The following is a 21,003-nucleotide window of genomic DNA, read 5'->3' as shown; positions in this document are numbered from 1 at the left end:
AATTCAGATAAGACAATTCTCGTAAACAACACTCCAATTAGCGGTCACACTGGAATTTAATATTATAATCATCAAAAGGAAACCACTCTTGGGCACCGTTTCCAAAGAATAAATGGAAGGTTATAGATAGCGTGTCAAGTAATGAACACCGTGTCCCTTGCATGTCATCCCGTCTACCTCTTGGTAGCATTATCTGGTGAGAACTTTTCTTTGTTAATGATTCCTAGAAAAAATAAGTTGAACCCAACTATTAATCTTCATCTTCATCTCTTTTTAAGTTTATATCTTATTGGAGGATAATGTTCCACATCGTGTTTGTAAAGAGAATTCATCGGTCATTACAACAAAATATATGATTTTTGCTTTCGCTTTCGACGTTTTACGGTTACACTGCCACCTTTGATTTCCATATTTTTTATTGCAAGCACTATTTTTTATTATTTTTAAGGTATGATAAGAAAGATAAGCTCACCAACAAAGCTGAGCTAACCACCAACAAAGACATGAACTATAATCAAATCAAAAATTATTAGATACGTGTCTTTTATTTTATTCAAAAATATTTTTTTTGTTTGTTAACAATTTTGTAAGCGAAAATAATTATTTGGCATTAGAAGTCTGAGCCGGGTTTCTAGAAAGCAGGTTAACACTAACCCAGGGATAAAAGCCCTTTCTATCCAATCAAAAGTCGAGATTAACATTAGCGTTAACCTGCTTTCTTAGAACCGGCCCCTGGTTAATATTAGAATTACAGTTCAAGTTGTTTGGCAATTTAGTTATTGAATAAGAGAGCCTTAGGCTAAGTTCAAACGTCGTATTATCCATGAGCCGTATTCAATGCAAATGCATCGAGTCGGCGAGGGGGGGAGTACGGGCCTGTCTCGTGATGATCTGATACAGATAGGTTAGAAAATATCCAAAATTTCCCAACCAATGTTTACAGGAAACTATAAAACGTGTAAAGACAGACTTATTTGAAGTAATAATTCAGGTTAATGGGTGTTAATTATGGAGTACAAAAAAAAGGTATGACATGTTTAATCCTTTCACTCCTAGACGACCTTAAACCGTAAGAAAATATGTACTCATAATGCAAACAAAAACCATTAATTGAGTATCCATCAAGGCTCTTTAGACATTAGAGAAAGACAAATAAAATTGCTATTCAATTTTTCTCTTAGTGGTCATCTCTGGTGTCGCCAGTAATGCCTCCGAGACTGATCTACGCGACAAGCTTTTCGGATCGAAGAAACGAATAGTTCGTCCAGTGCTTCACCCCCAAGATGCTGTTAACGTCTCATTTAGTGTACGCCTTAACAAACTTGTTGAAGTGGTAAGCATTTCATCCGTTATCGGAAACATTTCGATAAAGTTATGTTTTAAATTTCGTAGTGACTAACGGTCCGGCAGCCGGATGGGGTCCTACAAAAACTCACTGTCCCCAGCAACAGATAACTTTTTTTGGCATAGATATGAGTTGAATTCAACAAGAAACATAGGATTATTTCGGACTGCCGGACCGTTAGTTTTTTAGGACCCCATGCGGCTGCCGGACCGTTAATCACTGCATTTAAAAATTTGGACTTATCAATATTTCCTTCTCTTCCTGTATTTGTTTTGCTTAGGCGTACAGTGAAAGTACTTTAGCTTTTGCTCCTGATTTTTAGTCGAGTGACGGCTCAAGAGTCGACTTGACTAACATGAAAATAAATTTTAGTACACCGTGCCAAAACAAATACAGACAACATTAATCACGAATGAAGCAAATTTGTGAAAAAAAAATACGATATAACTAGGTCAAAAAACGCATTCAATCTTTGAATCGTCGTACTTTTTTTTGGTAAGTGCTTCCTGAAAGTATTGTTTTGGTTTACCGAGATTCTGAGGTTACCCTCCTGCGCAAAGCAAAGTAAACTTTGTCCAGGAGGGGAGTTGTGGGTACACTGTAAAGTTTAATATAAATTAGACGCGCATGCGCAGGAGTGAACGTAAGAATCGCGCGCCCTCTTTGGCCGCCAAAAATAAGGTCATTTTTACTGATCGTCAAACAATATATATATTCAGGCGTAGCCTAAAAGCGGAGCTATCATTACACTATGAGATAATGTAATTGGTTATTATGAGGCTATGCGGCACAAGAAAGTTTTAGTTTCTTTTAGAATCAGCAGCAGAAGAATAATAACAAATATTTCGTTTAAGCATTCCAACATAAAATGAAATGCCATTGAGTGGTGGCTTGTTTCTTATACCCTGAGTGTCCGTTAAGTTTTGTGTTTACTCGCTTTACGCCATTTCGTTGTTTTGGTCATTTCTATAGTGAAAAAAAAACTCAACCATATTCATCAACCATAAACAGAAGAAAAGGCGCTTGATACAATAGATTGATTGAAAGAAGAATTAAATATAATTAAAGAGCTAGTGATGTTTTTTATGAGGATCACATGGGATTATAGGGAAATCCATTACGAGAATCGCCATTAATACTAATATAAGAAAAAAATTCATCAAATTAAATACAGCTCAAGGATTGTCTAGCTGACGCCTATTTGAAAATGAGCCAGAAGGTTGCGCAAAGAATTATATTTCTGAAAATTGAATATAATTACTAAATTCAAAAGTTTTACACAGCTACTCCGGTTAACCCTCGTTCTCATAACGAAAAAATACTTTGTCCTTTATTTATATTTCCCCTTATCCTCATTAGATATTTTCCTGTCAAGATTCTTTTATCCTTAACAGCTACCAATGCGGGTGATTCATTGTGCCGTCCATTTTCCGAACATATTCGTCGGATTTTACAGATTTTACACCGGTTCGACAAGGTTTAGATCAAATTTAGTGCTCTACTTGTCCCTTCTTTATCAATCGAGTCTTCTCGTATTTCTTTATTACCTACCATATCTAGAATGTTTGAAGGTTTGATTGTTATTTTGTTGAGCGAATATTTCTTTGTTTTTACGTGTGACCACGTGCAAAAAGCGCGCGAAATTAACCGCTGGGTTCCCTTGAGTGCAAAAGAAAAAATGGTTTTATAAAAACAGGTACCATTCTGGGATAGTGCTAAAGTGTTTTAATGTGTATATATATTTTTTGTGTTTATTCTTTTTGCAATGTTATATTACAACTTGTGCTGGAAGCACCGGCAGGCGGACACAAAACACAGGGTACCCGCGCGATGACCAAAAAACGAGTCGCATAGTCTAAATCTATGGCCTATGGCCGCGCTAGGTCTGCTACTATCCTTTATCTATATTGTGATACAGTGGAACCTGGATTTTTCGATATGACTCGGGAGAAAGAAAATGTATCGTAAAATCGTGGTATCGTTGCAAAGAGGTCCTCGATTTTACGATAAAAAGGAAAATCCGTTGGAAAATAACGTTGTAGCGAGGTCGTGTTACTAATCAACTTTTACAAAATGATAATACAGTGCAGTGGAAACTGGATTTTACGATATGCCTCGGGAGAAAGAAAATTTATCGCAAAATATCGTTGCAGAGGTCCTCGATTTTACGATATAGAGGAAAATCTATTAAGAATATCGTTGTAGCGAGGTCGTGTTAATAATTAACTTTTACAAAATAATAATATTGTAACTGAGTTATGTATTGTAACCGTTCTCTGTGAAAAGTGTTCACAGTTAATCTTTGTAAAACTGTAATCGTATTTAACAAGTTTTTTCAAGTAAAAAAATCGATTAACTGTACAGTACGTGTCTGGTGTCTTAAGTTTTTTTCTCTACGTTGATAGAAAGAATCAGTAATATCGTTGTATCGAGGTTAAAATTACGCTCGGGAGAACAGATTTGTATCCGTAAAATCGAGAATATAGTTGTATCCAATATCGTAAAATCGAGGTAATTTCTTATACATTTTACTGTATTTCCTCCGGGAGAAAGGAACGCCATCGTAAAATCTAGGTTATAGTAAACTCCAGGTTCCACTGAACCTTTGAGTACACCCCTCCCCCCGCAGCAAATCCTGGATACGCGCAGCTGATAAACGCAGGGAATCATCAGCCCTAAAACAAACTCTACAAGATGAGAACTCCCGAGAGATCAGTCCTTATAGGTACTTACAAATTTATCCTGATTTTAGAACACAAAGCATCAGCTCCTGATAACAGATGTCTGGGTGGTCCAGGTAAAAACTCATTTTCTTTGTACTAATATATATTTTTTATTTAGTGTTGAGCTAAAGAAGTAATTTTTGCGGTGGGGGGTGTCGAACTTCGATAAAATCAGACGGGGCAAAATCAACTTTAACCCTAAGGGATCGCACTTTGTAGTGCTCAACATAAATTCTTTCCCCTAAAGATAGCAAATTTGTTGTTGTCGAAGGACTTTTAACCCTAAAATATAGCAAAATCGAAAAAAAAAAAAAAACGTTAAACACCCCGAAGGAATAGTGGAATATTTTATACCCTAAGAGATAGCAAAATCGGAAAAATACATCAACACCCCTAAGGGATAGCAGTTGTATGAAATTCTAAACACTAACAGAAGCCGCTTATTCCGGCTTGGCGCCTCAGTGATTTGCTGGTCAGCGGTTAACTGGCCAGCGGTCAAGTCCTCAGCATGCGCATGCTTTGGAAGCTGCTGTCTTTAAGGAAAATTTGGTTGAGATAAAATTGAAGTATCCTCCTTTTAATGGGATTAGGGGGTTAAAAGAGCCACCCCTCCTGGGACACACACACACTCGGCCAGTGCCTGTATTGAACTGTCACTTTTTTAACGTTACAGAAATGGGAAAACCCGTTCCTCGTATGGAATGAGAGTGACTATGGGGGTGTTCACACGTTACATGTAACTTTTAATGACGTCTGGGTCCCCGATATCGTGCTGTACAACAAGTAAGTGTTAAGCTTCAATCACACACGATTCAGGAGACTCACATTTTTGTATAAACGTCAAAATACATTCTTTCGGTTTCGAAATCCGTTGGATTTGTGTTTGTATTTTGGAAGGGTTGATGATCTTTGTTTCACACAGTGAATACCATATGAATGATCTACGCGTGGACTAGCTGTGAGTGCGTTCAAAAAATTTTACTCCAATCAAATCAGCAAATTATTTCTCAAGCAAACCAATTTTTGCTATTGCTTCTTGACACTTTCTCACTTGTATTCAATGTTAAGTGTTTTTTGTTTATCACTGTGTTTTAATCATCTGTTTAGCCTCCGTTCTCGGTAAACTAACCCATAGTTTCACCGTCTTAGCGGCGACCCGGACTTGTCTCTTTCCGGGTTCACAGAGAAGTTCAAGACGTTCATTATCCTTCATAGCAGTGGTACGTGCACGTGGATGTCACCGACGACATTTAAGAGCTCGTGCAAGCTGGACATCACCAAGTTCCCATTTGACTCTCAGACGTGCTCCATGACGTTTGGCTCCTGGACGTACGATAACAGATTGCTATCAATGGATCTACTTGATAAGCAATACTCCCATACAGGTGGTGAATACCTTACTTATTCACTCAATCATTTACTCGCCATAAATCTTATTCAAGGATCGCGTGCTACCTTATTTTTTGCAGCAATTCCCTTGCATGTCAGTGCAAAATATTTTTTTTGTCATTCCAAAAATGTTTTTGCCCGTCGTAGCCTCTTTCGCATGCATATCGAGGGTATTTATTTAACATTTTGAGTATTTTTTTTATTAATAGGGTTTCCTGCGGCACTATTAATGAATGAGAGGGGACTGAGAACGAGTTGAACCGGTAGAAGGGAGGTCCCCGCTTATTCTTGATCACGCAACATAAATCCCGAATCGAAAAAAAAAAAGCCCTAATATAAAAGAACCAAACACTTGGGACGCCTGCGGAGGAGGCTACCCCCGACGAAGGTTATTGTAAACTACGAGACTTGGGGTCTTTTATTGTAGACGTCTATAATTTCTGCGAATTTCACGAGATAAGTTGGGTTAGTCGAGAAAGTTGACTATGTATGTAAATTATGAATTTGCACAATATCAGCTTTTTTGCATCCTAATACTAACTTACTCATCTCATCAATGTAGAGCGATACGTGGAGAACGGTGACTGGTCTTTGCGCAAAGTTGAAACCCGGCGCTATCTGTTGAACTACACGTGCTGCCCACATCCCTTTTCTGACGTTACCTTCACTTTCTACCTGGACCGGAAGCCAACCTACCACATCCTGTACCTGATCGTACCATGTGTAGTCATCGCTGCTCTCTCCGTCGTCAACTTCCTGCTTCCACCCGACTGTGGCGAGCGGATCGGACTTTGCATTACCATCCTTTTAGCAATGAGTGTTTACCTTTTGCTTGTCTCAAATATTCTTCCCGAGACCTCGGATTACACGCCTCTACTGGGCATCTACTACATGGTCACAATGGTGTTGGTAGCGCTCTGCTTGGCGGCCACTGGGATTACACTAAAGTGCCATCACGGGAGAGGAGCGCCTTCACGTTTACTGCTCTGGTTTACCGGGATCAAGAGCCAAAAGCCTTCGGCTCCGATGTGCGTTTCGGATGTCAGGTCGATCTCAGAGCCCGATCTTAACCGACGAGGGTCAGGGGGGCCTGCGCCCACGGCGTGGGAGTCACGCGGGTATGATGCAGCTGACTGGAGAGAGAACTGGCTTCAAATCGCTGAAAGGATGGATAAGGTCTTTCTCTTGTTTTTTTCTTGCGCTTTTTTGGCGACAATACTCGGGACTCTGGTTCTGCACTAGCAGTAAATAGATTCGGCAAATTGCATTGTCTTAAATCATGAGAACCAATGATTGGATACCATATGGAATTTTACTTCTCGTTTTACTCATGTTCAAGAATTTACGTTACCTAACATTTCGCCACCATTTGAATTTTAATAGAATTGACATTGGGATAGCAATAAGAGAGGTATTATGAGAACCTACGAGTAAATGATTTGGCTTTGGATTGCCTGTGACCATAAAACAAGAGGCACACTCTATTGTGCTTTAAACAAAGCTTGCGTGGTTCGAACGGCACTAAATAATGAAAATTTACAGAGATCTAAGAAGCATTTTGTAAATTACTTTATGTTCAATCATGGCTGCTTTCGTTGTCTTTACGGGTTGAATCCTGGGACGAAATTAAAATGAACCATTATATTATTATATATATTTGTATAATGTATGGAACCATTAAATCCGTATTTTTTTTTTTTACATTGCCACAGCGCGCTACCACGGGCACCTGTCTGTATTGTTAAAAAAATTAAGATATGTGTGTGTGTGTGTGTGGGGAGGGGGGGGGGGGGGGGAGAGGGGTGTCTCCTGACCTACTGCACATTCTACCTGTTTTTCTGGCATCTGTCCTGGGGTGAATAAAAGGTTATTGTTGTCGTTGATGTTGATATTGACTTTAAAATGACTCGTCAGCATGGCCGAACTGCACGGGTAATAGACTGTGCTAGCGTCCCGTCTTGGCCCGACTGGTGCGAATGTGTGTATGCTAGTGTGCTTTTAAAGTCCACAGTTATGTATACATACTCGCAAGGATGGTTTGGCTATCCGACGGAGTTTTAGACTAGCAAAGGTCGCATGCGTGATCCGCACAATTGGCATCACGCTAGCCCGGTCGCAGCTCTAGATCCCACATGGATCAGTTTAACTGAGGCAAACCGGCTATGCCATGTTCACGAGTCCTAATAAGCACGAAACAGCTGTCCATGGTTGCGAAACTGCAAGGGTAATAGACTGTGCTATAGCGTTCCGTCTTGGCCCGACTGATGCTAACGTGTGTATGCTAGTGTGCTTTTAAAGTCAACGTTGATATTGAAAGGGGATGAGAATAGGGAGCGAGAAATACGAACTTAGCGGAAAAGGGGTGAGCAAGGGGTAGCAAGGGTGAGCAAGGAATATGGTAAAAAGAATAACCAGGCGAACATCATACTCTCCTAATACTCATACTCTCTTAATCCCCTCCTTGCACCTGTGCCAGCTACGGCCCTAACTTTCATTCAATTAATATCGTTAATAAGGTATCATGATTCATTCAAATATCGTTAATAAAGTATCATGATTCATTCAAATATCGTTAAAGTATAATGATTCATTCGTGGATGGGTATGTTGATGTTGTTTGCTTTTAGGCATTCCTTAATCATGGTTGTTGCCCTTGCTGTGTTTCAAGCTAAATGTACTATTCTGTCCTTAATCATGGTTGTTGCCCTTGCTGTGTTTCAAGCTAAATGTACTATTCTGTGTAACTGTGGGTGGACACGCCCGCGTCTGGTCGGGTTGTACTTGTCGCCTTCTTTTGCGTCACAACCACGCCATCATCCTTTTATCTGTGATGATGTAACAGAAAGGAATAAATTGCAAACACAGAGTACGACAGCGTGAATGTAGTAACATAGAAACTGCTCTTGCGGTAGCAAACGGTATCCAAGTAATGTCATAAGATATTACAAACAGAACCGCGCGATATACACTACACGTACTTCTTTTACAGTTCTCTGATTACCAAGCAATGTCTTCACAGACGACTCGATATGGTTTCTCAGTCTGCGACCGACACAAAATAACGACGTGACGCATATTATATGCATTGTGATCATCCAGACGGTCACTACTGCTACCACAACATAATTCGTCACTAGACCTGCTGGTCCTTGTGTGTCTCGACTTTTGCAAAGCGATTGCCCATTTGATACATCCACTGCATAACCAGTCATAAACGCAATAGTACACGCAAATACAGCGATATAGATTGTGACAGCTACTTTCTTCGCCATCTCTGGAGTAAGGATCCGCTGTTGTTGTAACTTCGTGATGCACTCAAAGCGATCATAGCACAATACGGATAAGGTGAACAGGCCAACACCAAGACAGTTAAAACAGAATAAAAGTTTAATAAAGCACATCGACTCGGCAAGATGATGTTCTACGCCCATATAATGAAGCGGCAGACTGATAAGTCGCTAGGAGGTCGTTGAAGGACTTCTACTCAGAAGAAAGACTTTATCGGCTGACTCACGTCGCTTCTGGCTCTCAATTACAAACCAAAAAACAAGCACGTTTCCTATAAGACTGGATAAAGCCGTTACAAGCGTACAGGTTAACATAAAAACGTGGCCTTGACATGTTTCCTGGACTGATTAATTAGGAAAAACAATGATATAACTTTCAAGGCAAGATTTAATATATGTGCACCGCTCATTTATTACCCGTGGGGGAGGGGGGGGGGGGGGGGGGATGGTTTGAAAGAACTTGTGAGGTCCGGTATCATCATAACACCAAAAAAATATGGTATTCCCACGCGAAACTGTTTGGAAAATCTTAGATTACGAATTATTAACCGACATATAATGAGTATTCTGACAACGAAGAGATTTACTGTTTGGCTAAAATTAAATTTTTAATTTATTTTCGCGGATTGTTTACATGACTTGCCGCGGATTTCAAACCGCACAGTGACAGGTTCAATAAAGTCTTTTGTTACGATTACAAATACACATTAATTAACGTTTCCTCTATAGGAAAACTACAACCTCAAGGTTCTTGATATAAATAGCAACTGTATTTCCACGCTCTTTCTGTCCGGATAAGTTTTTAGTCAGATTTCGCAGGAATTTCCACAACTCCTCAAACATCAGAAGTAAGTAGACGTCACGTTTTGATTGGCGGATTTTGATTGGTGGAACAGCATCAATGTAAGGCTCAGCATAGACTTTTGTAACACGGAAAGCGTTATGTTTCTTGGTGCTGCCGTTTTTATCTAAGAATGAACAACATATTATATATTAAATATTAGGATTGAACCATGAAATCCGACGTGAGACGTGCGCTACCGTGGCCACCTTTTACAGTTTTGTGAAGAAGCTAATAAGGATGCAAGAAACGCACTGATTAACATTTTACTCTTGCTCCAAGGGTGCGCAAGCATTTCCGTCCTTTTTGTTTTATTTTTGGCGCACCCGGCGCAAACAGCCTGTGCTCGGTACTTTATTCCTTAAGAACCCTCATTGCTCTCGAGAGTTCCTTTATCTTAAAACGTTATGTTTGTATTGATTTAAAACAAATTAAGATATCTAAAAAAAATATTAGCAATGGGGAGAGAGGGTGGCGGGAAAACGAACTTTGCCGATAAACAGAGAACATGGGTGAGCAAAGGGGAGCAAGGGTGAGCAAAGAATACGGACCATAAAACTGAGGACGTAATGTTTTAAAAACTAACACACTTTTTGTAATAAACTAGAATTTTCCGTTTTATTAGCTTGAGCATTTTTTTGTAAAGCGCCATATTTTGCAATTCCGAAAGGGAATCAGAATTGAATATCAGATCTGGTAGCATTTCACGAGAGTTTCATTGTAAACAATAATATCAACTATGGGTGACGAAGCTGTCTGTCATACTATTTATTGGTAAATACTATACGATAGTGAAAATCCTTGGGTGCGTCAGATTTTATAACAAAGTGCTTCAGCTTTTTTATTACAAAGTGCGTAGTCTAAGCGTTTGAGACTCACAAATCGCATGATTTATGATTTTTGAACGCTATATTTATGTTTGAGACCCCCATTTCCGATGCCTGTACCTGGAAAAATATGAGCTCTAGAATCTGAAATGATCCAAAGAAATTCGAGGAAAGTAGCTTACGAGAGGTTTAATCACAGTATTTTCTAAAACCTAAACACAAAACGTCTGCATTTCAATGTAGCTTGATGCTTTTGTTGTTTTGGTCACAAGAAATGTCACATGCACGTGAGTGACTAGACAAAGGAGTACAAAGGCTAAAGGCAGCAATGTAGACCTAGGTCGTAGTGTGCTGCACATGATGACGACATTACTACATTACTATAGCAACACACCCATTCCCAAGAGACACAAGCGTGAAAAAGACCCCGATATTTTTCAGTGTAGATCTCAGCGAGCTGTGCGTGGCGTAATCGACTAAGACAGGGCTGGGATCCTGGTTATTGCCTCCCCATTAATGCACGGGTACACCTCAGGTTCTTTTGTGTTGTACAGTTTGCTAGATAGCGGTGCTGGGGCCGAAATCTCCAGCTTAGCCGTAAAGCTTTATGCTGCCATACGGTGTTTCAGCGCATGCCTGGAAGTATGGTCTATTTGTTTCTTTTTTTACCGGATTTGGACAGGATCGATTCTCGGCCATATCCTCGATTTTTTTTCACTGTTTTCGCATTAACATTTCCATATTCCTTGCTCACCCTTGCTCTCATTTGCTCACCCCCGCCCTCAGTTTTCCGGTCAAGTCCATATCCTTTGTACTCACCTTGCTCATCCCCGTCCTTAGTTGTGTGGGGAGGGGAATGCGGGGGAAGTAAGGCAAATATTAACATTATCCCTACTGAAACCACACCTAACCCTAGTGAGCCGGTTTGCTTTGGTCGAATCGTTAATGTTATAAAACACAACGCAATGAAATAAAAATAATATTTTAACATGATATGTTATTATTATCCGAATGTGTGACCCAAATTATTTACTGATCAAAGTACGCGATGCGCTTATGCATGAATGCTCGCGAGACTAAAATTGATTACTTAAACCCTAAGATTTTTCTATCTAAACCGCTAACGCTTGTGATATAAATTAAGATTCAGAAATATTACGATTACCTTTTTAAAGTTCTGACCTAAGCAGCTAATTTGTAGTCACTTACCTTTGCAAAGCTTAATCTTTTCAACTACAGAAAATTCCGCACGATTCAGCCGAAGATAATGCTTGCATAAACTGATATAACTCGTGATTCTCGCGGGAGTGATTGTTTACGTTTAAGTGCAAAAATGCGAGGCTGTGACATGGTCACGCTATGACGCGATTGGTCACGCACAGAGCTAAGGCAAAAAAGCGTGAAATATCCTCATCTGAGCGCAAATTTTAGCAAAACAGTTCCAAGGTCCTTGGTACATAAAGATTCGAGCTAATCTATTGATCGCCAAAAACGAGATTTCTTTTAGTTTCTCAATTCAAGGTTTTTGTCATTTTGCTTTTGGCTTGCCAACACCTAACCTTTCAGCCTTTTGATGCATTTTTTTTATGTTTTCCTGTGCTATCAAGCACATCAGTGAAAACACTCAAGACACATGCCGAAATTAGTGAACAAACAAGTCAAGTGGGTTCGAGAAAATTCACTGAGAATAAGCCTGTGGTATAAGACTTAAGTTGTTCATAGCATGTAAACTTTGCGCGAATTCCACACAAAAAAATTTTTCTTATCGACATCGTTTTCTTGATTCCCGTATTTTTTACCTGCGTTTGCTTGTGCGTGCTCGTTTCCGTGCATGTTGGACCCTCTGTTTCACCTGCATTGTACAGATATTATTCTCCTAGACCGGACTCATGGCTAGACGATGACCGCCCTGGGATGCTGTAACGCAGTCCAGTGTTGGCTCTGAGATATGACAAGAAAGTGCTTTTGAAAATTACATAATGACACGCTGATAGCATATACCAAATGCTACATGGATTTTCAAAATGGTCTTAAAGAGCACTGGTCGATCATGCGGGAAACCTTTGAAGCATTAGTGTTCAGGGTTCTTTTTCAAGAAAGCGGCAAGCAAAACGTAATAAACACGAATACCTGCAATTTTAAATGGAACAGCGGAAATTTCGACTTACACAGTTCTAGGGCATAAAACAACGGCCTATAAAACAACAGTAATGAAAACCGCCTAGGCCTTAAAGGCTTAGGAGCGGCCTGGCCAAATATTAGATTATTGTATTCATGATTATTTCTCTCTCTCTTTTTTGTTTTTGTTTTGTTTTTGTTTCAATATCACTCGATTGTCACTCCTATGAGGATATAATCAATATATGCAAAAGATTTAAAATAATGATAATGATAATTGAATAAATAAAAAAGAAAAAAGAAAAGCGAAACTCCAATTTCACTTCCCCCTTTACTTTCTTCCCTAGAGGAAACCCGCGCAAAGGGACTTATTACTTACATTGTGACTCCTATTTTTATGTCCAGAACTCCCTGACCCTCGTCTTCCTTTTCTTTTGATTCTTTCTCATATTGTGCTGAATCTCTTTTTAAATAATTGATGGTTTCTATTTTCTTTTTCGTCACTTCTCTCGTTCGCTGGCGGGGGCAAAAATACGGGGACATCCTGCCGCTATTCTCTCTCGTCTGGGTATTGAATGAAGATTTCAGTTACAACACCTCAACATTAATTGCGTTGGTATTGGAGGCTTGCAAAAATGGAAACAAAGCGTGATGATAAAGTACAGTACGTATACTAAAACAACAAAAGACAATCAATCAATTGATAAATGAGTGAGTGAATCAATCAACATTATTATCATCAACATTATCACATCCAGCAATTATCATCATTGTCATCATCATCTCCAACCCATCCGAAAACAGTGAAACAATGTTTTGGATACCAGACATCCACAGAAGCCCAGGGTTTTTCTGTCTTACTTTTAAACCACAGGTTTACTTACTCTTTTTGTCGCTGTCTCACCTAGCTTCCCACTTGTGTGGGATGCACACCTATTCCTGTCCACCGTCACCACCATGTAATTCTTTCCCTTCAGCCCTAACGCGAGACCGGTATTCTTCTGAACTGAGATTTGCCGCGCTAGCCTGTGCCTTTGTGCTTCGTACCACAGTGCGCGCACGCTTTCGAAAGATAACTCCTCGTTAGGCACGCCGTCGTACTTGGAGCGTCTTTTCTTATCCCTGTAAACTGCTTCGCTCGGGGACGCTGCCAGCATTGCGCGCTCCTGGCCAAATCTCTGACGAATTTCCTGTATGCTTTTCATGTATTCCTTGAAGCTGTCACCACGCTTGATATTACGGACAAACGCGTATTTCTCGAGAATGTCAAAATTGAATTTTTTTTCACTCACTACCGTCTGTCTCTCACTTTTAACGGTAACCGAGTCATTCTTGGTGCCACGCTCTGCTCCACTCTGTTGTAAATCCCCTAGATTTAAAGTGAAGGGTTTGGTTTCTGGATCCTCCCTTTTTTGTTTTACACAGACGCTTCTCGCCGTCCCTTCGGAGCTGCTCGAGCTCGCGCTCTTTTTGCCCTTAAGCTTAATTTTACTTTTTTCCATACAGTCTTCTCTTAGTAATGGCGGGAGCTGTATTCTCCTGTTACAAATATTCTGCTTACGCAAGTGTTTATCATTGTTTGGTGCGAATTGATCGTTAACAGGCTGTATCATTCCATGTGTGAACACGACGCTAGTTGTGGCAACAGGGCGAAGTGTCTCAGACGTCCTCTCCTTTTCAGCTCTTCCAGGCCGCATCTCAAGCACGCTCTTACTCACCCTACTATCCGTCTGCCTTCTCAATTTCTCTTCAAAACGCATGATTCTCGTAAGATAGTCTTGATAAACAGGATCGACGTGCTTAACTCTAATAAAATCCTTAGAATGGAAGAAAAACTGGCTTTCCCACTTGGTTTTAGTAGAAGCTGTATCAGCTTCAGATAGAAGTAGTGCATGGGTGCGCCTTAGAGACGTATCTGATGCCTTCCTTGGTGTTATGTTGGGAGTAAAAAGCCTCCTCGATAGGTTGGATTTATTGGATAGATTCGACGCCGACGAATCTCTCCCACTTGCCTCTCGCCTTGATCTAGCACAGCTCAAATTAGATGAGCTCGCCTGTGATTTTGTGCGCGAAGTTTCTTGATCCTTTTCAAATCCATTTTCTTCTTTATCGTTTAGCTTTTGGAAGTGTATTTCGGAATCTAGTTCCATATTCTCATCAGTGTTATTAGCCTTAGATGTATCTTTATTTTGTCCGCCTTCTCTTTTGTCTGTTTCTAAGGTTTCCCCGCATCTACATTTGTTTGTTTCTAAGTTTTGAATGCTACAAGTTTTATCTGTTTCTACATTTTGTCTGTCATCATCCTTGTCTGTGTGTGACCTTTCTGTAGGCTCACTATTCGATGTTTCCTCTATCTCTGTTTTGGTTGTGCCATCTTGTGCTGTGTCAGTTTGTGTAGAATTTGCAGATACGGATTTTTCTTTTATTGCGTCAAGGTATCTCCTTCTTTCAAAGAGTTCCACCAGAGGACACTGTTTTTTCCACTCTGAAAACACAACAAAATAGTTGGACATGCAGTCGGAAAATTTATAGAGTATTTTTCACTTACAGTTTATGATTGTTTGAAAATTTTACATAATTGCTGAAAATGTTACTTTTTCTTTACTAGCTACAGCCAGAGGCCCACAAGGTAAGTAATGCTGCGACCAGACTAGAATCTGCCTATGTATTCATATCCTAACAATATTTCTCAAAGAGTGTCGCCGAGATAGATTTGCTGGACTTTCGCACCTGCTGGTGCTGCTAGCAAAAGGCTTAACAATCATTGAATCGTCACAAAATAGCTTTATAATTATCTACCTTTGCGCATTCCTTGCTGATATTCTAGCCATGAGCCAATTCCTGTAGATAAAAAAATTTCGTCAGAATCAATGTGGGTGAAGTCAGGGGTGAAACAAAGGCCCCTGTAAACCAGTATCTGACTATTCTTCGTGTTATATACCATACTAACCTATCTCATCTCTTAAAAGAACCTCTTTCTGGAGTTTCCAGCGTCCAAACATGGTCTTGTCTTGCTCTCCTCTAAAGAAAAACCGTTGGTAAATATAAGATTTTTTTACAAGTTCTCTCCCTCAAGCAAGCGCCAACAGTAGTACCCCTGACTCTTGATACGAGCATTACAGCAACTGACGCTCCATACGCAGTCACTGGTGACGAACCACACAATGTGGCTATGCAATAGCCCATAATAACAAATAACGATAGCTAAAATGCAGAAGCATTCACAAAATGAAACTTTTTTGAAAATATATAACTATTATTTTAATATCCTTATCAATATACGATTGTTTTAAATAAAAACAGTAAAGAAACTCAAGCCATCTTAGTTTCGGGAAATGCCAACTCCTCAGCATTTTCACCTCTTGATCTAAATAATTGTTGCATCCTGATGAGCACTTTCGCATCTTTGCACGGATCTACCCTGTTAGCACTTAGTAACCATAGAAACGTGTGCCCTACGCGCTTTTCCATAATTACCATGTGCAAACCCAGCCTTATTTGACCAATGGCTCTTCGTTGATGTGTGTGGTTAATGGCACTTGCGTTAAGATTGAATTAAAAGTAGAAAATCAATCGAAAAATTACCAAAGACGTTCGTTAAAAACTGTAAAAAATAATGCAAAATTGTATGTTCTAACGTTTCAAACGAAAATAATATGTTTATTTTGTTTTCTTCTTATAGGCATGGCTAGACTAGTTACTTAGATCGCAGCTCTCTATTATAGATGGTTTAGTAATCTTTTATAAAGATCGCAATTCGTCCCGCTAAAAGATTTTTAATGCACAAATAATCTACATTTCCTTTTTAATCACGTTTAATCCACCATCTTATCCGGAAAGCTTTGCCATTCAATAAAACAAAGCTTACTTAAAACATAACAAAACAACTCTAAGGAAACCATTGAAAACTACCGTGTATAAATTCATATTGAAGCGGGAAATAGTTTCAAGCCGTGCTTTTGGGACATGATGGATATGAAATACATACCGTGTTGGGTTTACAAGTCCCTTTTCCTTGCGTCTTCTCTCGTTGAGTTTCATGGCAGAAAGAACAGTAATTTCCACACTTTGATATCCACTCTAGTTAGGCATCTAATGTTAGAAAACGTTCTGCTTTTAGGCTCAGCTGTCACGCCTCAGTATTAGTGTGGTTTGTAATTCATCCTCGAGTGGCCGTGTTTCTATGGAGCGTCGATAATTATCGTGTTGTCACTCTTTTTGTTGATCGTAGCCCAATCTTCCTCTCAAAACTTGGCTCGTCACCTAAACAAATTCTCTACATTTGAGTATACTCGTATTAGCTTTACCTTTTTTGGCTATGCTCTTTCGCTTTTTTTTAGCAAAGACTTATCAGCGAAAAATAATGTTCCTATTCTTTTGCGTACTGTTCCCGTAGCGTTACACAAAAAGGGCGATAGAGATTGGCTTGCGTTTATTCAAAAACAATGAACGGTATGATAAGGACACGGACAGTAAGAGGTTTTCTTTGTCCCTAATTTTAATAGGGTTTAGGTCTTTAACACAATGCTGTTTATTACTCTCTTGTTGTATATTAATACTCCATTTAAAAAATGTAATCTTCGTGATGTACTCTGAGTGTTTCCTAATTTGCGTACGCAGCTTGTGGTGTATTTGTTGAACGAATCATGATTTTTGCCTTGCCATTTAAAATGTTATGCAAGTCATTTAGTGATATATATTGCGAGGTGCTAAATAGACATTTCTTACGAGGTGTTATATGTGTGAACATCCATGATTGAAAGAGATTTAGACGCAATAACTCAACCACGAAATTGACAGTCAGTTTATACCTGTCTCATCACATCGCTTTAGTCTCTTGTTTGGCTGAGATGCTTCCCTGCTAGCAGAGGCTTCTTTTCTCTGTATTTCGCTGTGCTTGCGTTCGCGAGGAAAAGAGACCTCTGCCATGGGTCGAAAATGTTTTCGTTGCGCATGCGTGTGCGTTTCTAAGCGACCGCGCTTGACGTGCCAAAACCCGTACCATCGCGCGAAAGCTGTCAATATGCTAATATGCTTTGCATGGGTTTAGTCGCAAATTATGAATAAAACTCCGGTTAGTTCTGCTCTTCGAAAAAAGAAAACAACTGTTCAATATCAATCACCTAAAACCTCACTGAAAAAATTGAACAGCAAACGCAGCAAAGACGAGTTTTGTCTTGTTTGTGGGATAAATTTCAAGACATCTGTGCAGGCGAGTTTCAATGTAAATATCGCCCAGTTGGACTCAAAGAAAATGTTACAAAAATTTTAGATCAGCTAATTCCAGAAAAATATGCAAAACCTGTAAACGGAAGATTGACTCGTTGGTCAAAAGAGAGAAAATTCTGAATGAAGATAAGGCATTGAATGGCTTCTTTTATATATCGTCGCGGGATATTTCTACGGAGAACGCCGTTTCGAATGCGGGCTTATTATCCCGCAGCGGATATACGCTTCACGCATGCGCTAGTCATTGTGGGCTCAAATAGTGGCCAGTAATTAATTAACGGAGCATGCGCTCTTGATCTCCCGTCCACGATCGTGGACGGCGGTTTGATCAAACGAACTTGCGATCCATGGCAGAGGTATCTTTTCCTCGCGAACTCCAGCCCAGCGAAATACAGAGAAAAGAGGCCTCTGCTAGCAGGGAACTGAGATGCTTGATTTACTTGTTAAATTGCCTTTTGGACGTTCGGTAAATGTGAAAGACAAAAAGGTGTTTGCTTTAACTATCTGCTCTATATTTTCAAAAAGAAAGCACATCAAATTCCATACAAAATGCTTAACTTTAATAGAAGAATTTCACTTTTATTTCAGGTACCTTACTACATTCAACAATGTAAGGCTCACTAAAAATACAAAAAAATGTACTTTTGCATGGTTTGCAATTTTGATAAATGGAATAATTTTTCTCTTAATGGATGGTACTTCTTTTGTCAAAGCGATCCCGATAAAATAGGTACAATACAGCGTATTGGTGAAGACATCCTTAAATGGTGCTATATCATTTGCTCTGTTGTTATGAATCATTTATCCACTGTGTACCCCACCCTCCCATCCCCCACATCACTACTGTCCTCCCCCTGATCCCGCACATCGTCATCGGCGATCCTTAGTCTCCCCCTCGTGTCATCTTCTCTTCCGAAAGTCTCCCGAAGATTCCCCCGAGCGGCGACACTCCTCGGATCCTCGTCGTCATCCACTTGTCGTCTCTGTCGGTATCTTATTTTCTTGAGTGTGAAGTCGAGTGACGTCGCCTTGGACGGACTGACGCTAGCTACTTTAGTTTCGTGCTCAAACCCCCGCGCGGACACTGTCACCTCGTAGGAGCCTGGCACTAGGATGCGCCAATAGTCGCCATCTTTTGCGGTGAAGACGTCGTGGCGTCGGTTTGTTATGCTAATGCGCGCGTTCTCGATAGGGTCGCCTTCCTCGTCTCTCACTACTCCATACACTCCTCGGTGTGTCTTTAACAAAGAAAAAACACTCGGTTAAAGCTAGTTCTTCCAATTCCTATATATCCTTTCTAGAAACATAATTGCTTTGAATACTTTACAAATATAGTAATTTCTTGTTTATTTTTTTTTAGACGCACGGAAAATTGTGGATATATCAAACTTTCCGGTCCATTGTTGCTGTGCTCCATTTTGGTACCCCTTCATGTTTATGTTAGGATCAATCGATTCTAACGTACTGTTCAATGGTTCAAAGAAAAAGCGGGGTGGCGCACGTTATAGATCTAAGCAAGAAGCCTCCAGTTATACAAGGTTGTTAAAATGCGTCAAATGTGTACTATAGGATGGCACACGTAATAGATCTTAGCAAGAAGCCTCCAGTTATACAAGGTTGTTGAAATGCGTCAAATGTGTACTATTATAATACTTGGTGCAAATTCACTAGCAAAGTAACAATCGCCCATTCAGAAACCCGGCCTACCTGCTCAATGTATCCTAGCAACGCTTCCTTGTTCTCGTCCCAGTACTCCGGTAGCGCGGACGCGTTGGGGAACTTCTCACATCCCAGCTCTAGAGTGATCTCAAACGCGTTGGAGTGCACATAGTTGTAGTCTTGCATCCCACCGGAAATGCTGTACCATCTTGCACCATTAGTGATGCCGTCGATAAAATGCTCGCGCTGCTTGTCGGGGCATTTCCAGGGCGAGTTCGCCAGGTGCATTGTGGGATGTGCTTCCGAATAGGCCCGCGCGAGTTGTCGGAACACGTCATCATCTGGAGTCGCGCTGTACAGGCTTTGACCCGACGGGTTATCATCATACGGGTAATTGGCGACGAGTGATCCGCTATGGAGACTCGCCGATAGCACGAAAGGATTCGACTTTATCCAATCCATAATAGCTCGAGTTTCCGGTTGTGGGGGTCCTGTGGTACTTGGAAAGAACTGATCTGGAAAATTCCTGTTGAGGTCTACTCCGTTAGCATTCTTTGTGCCGGTGTGGGTCTTTGTTTTCTGTGCCGCCATCTCGTACCCGTCCGGGTTTAGACTCGGCAAAATGTGAATTCTCGTGCTGTCCACTAGGTCTGTAATCCGCTTATTTACCCCGTAATTATGGCACAAATAGCGGATCAAATGCAGAAGCATCTCTTTACCTACTACCTCATTGCCATGAATATTTGCAGTATACTTCATCTCCGGTTCTTTCACTTCGTGCTTTCCAGGGTTGTCTGATATTTCCATGACCCAGAGCTTACGGTTCTGCACCGAGGTTCCCACATCGTAAAGTCTAGTGATGTTTGTATATTTCCTGGAGTATTTTTTCAATAGCCATGTCATTTCTTCGTAGTTATGGTGCCTGAAGCTTGATGGACTTTCAGGAATTTCCTTTTGTACAAGCTTTTTGAGGATATTCGAAACTACCTTCTTCGTCTCAATTTCGTTAGTGTCTTTAGCAGGCTCTGCCTTCGGTTGAGTCACCCGCTTAATGTGCGCCTTAGACTTCTCTGTAACTTTGTGTTTGACATCCTTCAAAGGCGTGTGTTTAAATGGTAGTTTCTTAACTGGTTTCTCTGGCGGCTTTGCCTGAACCTCCAAGGTATAAATCAATACAAGAAGTCCGAGCAACTTAACGGCCTGCATTGTGTCGCTGAACAGGTCAGTGTCAAATGATTGTGAAATTAGGGCAAACGGTCTTAAGGGGCGGTGCTTTGAGAGCTGGGTTAAGCGATGACTTGAACCAGGCGTCCACTTGAGAACCCACCCATACAAGAGACACAATAGGTGATGACGAGGTGTTCACGTGACTGCCGTGCTAAAAATAGATCACTAAAGACAACGCCCGGGAGATTGGCATTGACTAAAAGCGATCTGTGAATGTCAATAGATCCCTTCTTCGATTCTCAATATCTCTGGGTTACCCTGTTTAATAATTCCACAATACACATCTAAATTTTTGGGAGAGAAATAGATTTTAGGAATATTTATTGAAATGATCAATCGCTGCTTTGCTTACTCGGCAT

At 40.3% G+C, this 21,003-nt stretch overlaps 3 protein-coding genes across 8 annotated transcripts; 1 reads left to right on the top strand and 2 right to left on the bottom strand.

Annotated features, from left to right (window-relative positions):
- Window positions 1–4: 4 nt before the first annotated feature.
- On the top strand, window positions 5–7,156 carry LOC5519097 (neuronal acetylcholine receptor subunit alpha-3). Of its 2 annotated transcripts, none has more exons than XM_048729681.1 (6): window positions 5–196; window positions 1,182–1,333; window positions 4,098–4,142; window positions 4,742–4,851; window positions 5,284–5,453; window positions 6,020–7,156. In XM_048729681.1, the coding sequence occupies exons 1-6, from the start codon at window positions 142–144 to the stop codon at window positions 6,697–6,699; spliced, it is 1,212 nt and encodes a 403-aa protein (XP_048585638.1). In that variant the 5' UTR covers window positions 5–141; the 3' UTR covers window positions 6,700–7,156. The 2 variants fall into 2 exon arrangements, with proteins under 2 accessions (XP_048585638.1, XP_001638947.2); XM_001638897.3 differs by having other exon boundaries at window positions 5,218–5,453.
- Window positions 7,157–7,969: 813 nt separating this feature from the next.
- Window positions 7,970–17,470, bottom strand: LOC5519040. 5 transcript variants are annotated; one of them, XM_032363840.2, is made up of 8 exons: window positions 17,341–17,470; window positions 16,518–16,792; window positions 15,480–15,550; window positions 15,329–15,370; window positions 13,414–15,014; window positions 12,909–13,093; window positions 11,621–12,352; window positions 7,970–8,281 (listed from the first exon to the last, which is right to left on the bottom strand). In XM_032363840.2, exons 2-7 carry the CDS (start codon window positions 16,568–16,570, stop codon window positions 12,280–12,282), a joined length of 2,025 nt encoding a protein of 674 aa, XP_032219731.2. In that variant the 5' UTR covers window positions 16,571–16,792; window positions 17,341–17,470; the 3' UTR covers window positions 7,970–8,281; window positions 11,621–12,279. The 5 variants fall into 5 exon arrangements, with proteins under 5 accessions (XP_032219731.2, XP_032219732.2, XP_032219730.2 ...); XM_032363841.2 differs by having other exon boundaries at window positions 12,211–12,352; XM_032363839.2 differs by lacking the exon at window positions 7,970–8,281 and adding an exon at window positions 9,333–9,711.
- Window positions 17,471–18,296: 826 nt separating this feature from the next.
- On the bottom strand, window positions 18,297–20,677 carry LOC5519098 (carboxypeptidase D). The gene is made up of 2 exons (XM_001638971.3): window positions 19,466–20,677; window positions 18,297–18,996 (listed from the first exon to the last, which is right to left on the bottom strand). Exons 1-2 carry the CDS (start codon window positions 20,621–20,623, stop codon window positions 18,556–18,558), a joined length of 1,599 nt encoding a protein of 532 aa, XP_001639021.3. The 5' UTR covers window positions 20,624–20,677; the 3' UTR covers window positions 18,297–18,555.
- Between the last annotated feature and the right edge of the window lie 326 nt (window positions 20,678–21,003).

Source organism: Nematostella vectensis, chromosome 1, assembly GCF_932526225.1.
Source record: "Nematostella vectensis chromosome 1, jaNemVect1.1, whole genome shotgun sequence".
NCBI classification, from domain to species: Eukaryota; Metazoa; Cnidaria; class Anthozoa; order Actiniaria; family Edwardsiidae; genus Nematostella; species Nematostella vectensis.
Note: the sequence above shows the minus strand (reverse complement) of the source record. Positions and strands in the feature narration are given on the sequence as shown.

Excerpts from the sequence above, each read along its gene's own strand:
- LOC5519097 (XM_001638897.3), top strand. The coding sequence starts at position 142 with ATGAACACCGTGTCCCTTGCATGTCATCCCGTCTACCTCTTGGTAGCA. Across the intron at positions 1,334-4,097 it reads TTAACAAACTTGTTGAAGTG|AACACAAAGCATCAGCTCCT; the intron begins GTAAGCATTTCA and ends TCCTGATTTTAG. Across the intron at positions 4,852-5,217 it reads GATATCGTGCTGTACAACAA|CGGCGACCCGGACTTGTCTC; the intron begins GTAAGTGTTAAG and ends TCACCGTCTTAG.
- LOC5519040 (XM_032363840.2), bottom strand. The coding sequence starts at position 16,570 with ATGAAACTCAACGAGAGAAGACGCAAGGAAAAGGGACTTGTAAACCCA. Across the intron at positions 15,371-15,479 it reads TCTTTTAAGAGATGAGATAG|GAATTGGCTCATGGCTAGAA; the intron begins GTTAGTATGGTA and ends TTTTATCTACAG. Across the intron at positions 15,015-15,328 it reads TCAGCAAGGAATGCGCAAAG|AGTGGAAAAAACAGTGTCCT; the intron begins GTAGATAATTAT and ends TTGTGTTTTCAG.
- LOC5519098 (XM_001638971.3), bottom strand. The coding sequence starts at position 20,623 with ATGCAGGCCGTTAAGTTGCTCGGACTTCTTGTATTGATTTATACCTTG. Across the intron at positions 18,997-19,465 it reads TGCTAGGATACATTGAGCAG|ACACACCGAGGAGTGTATGG; the intron begins GTAGGCCGGGTT and ends TCTTTGTTAAAG.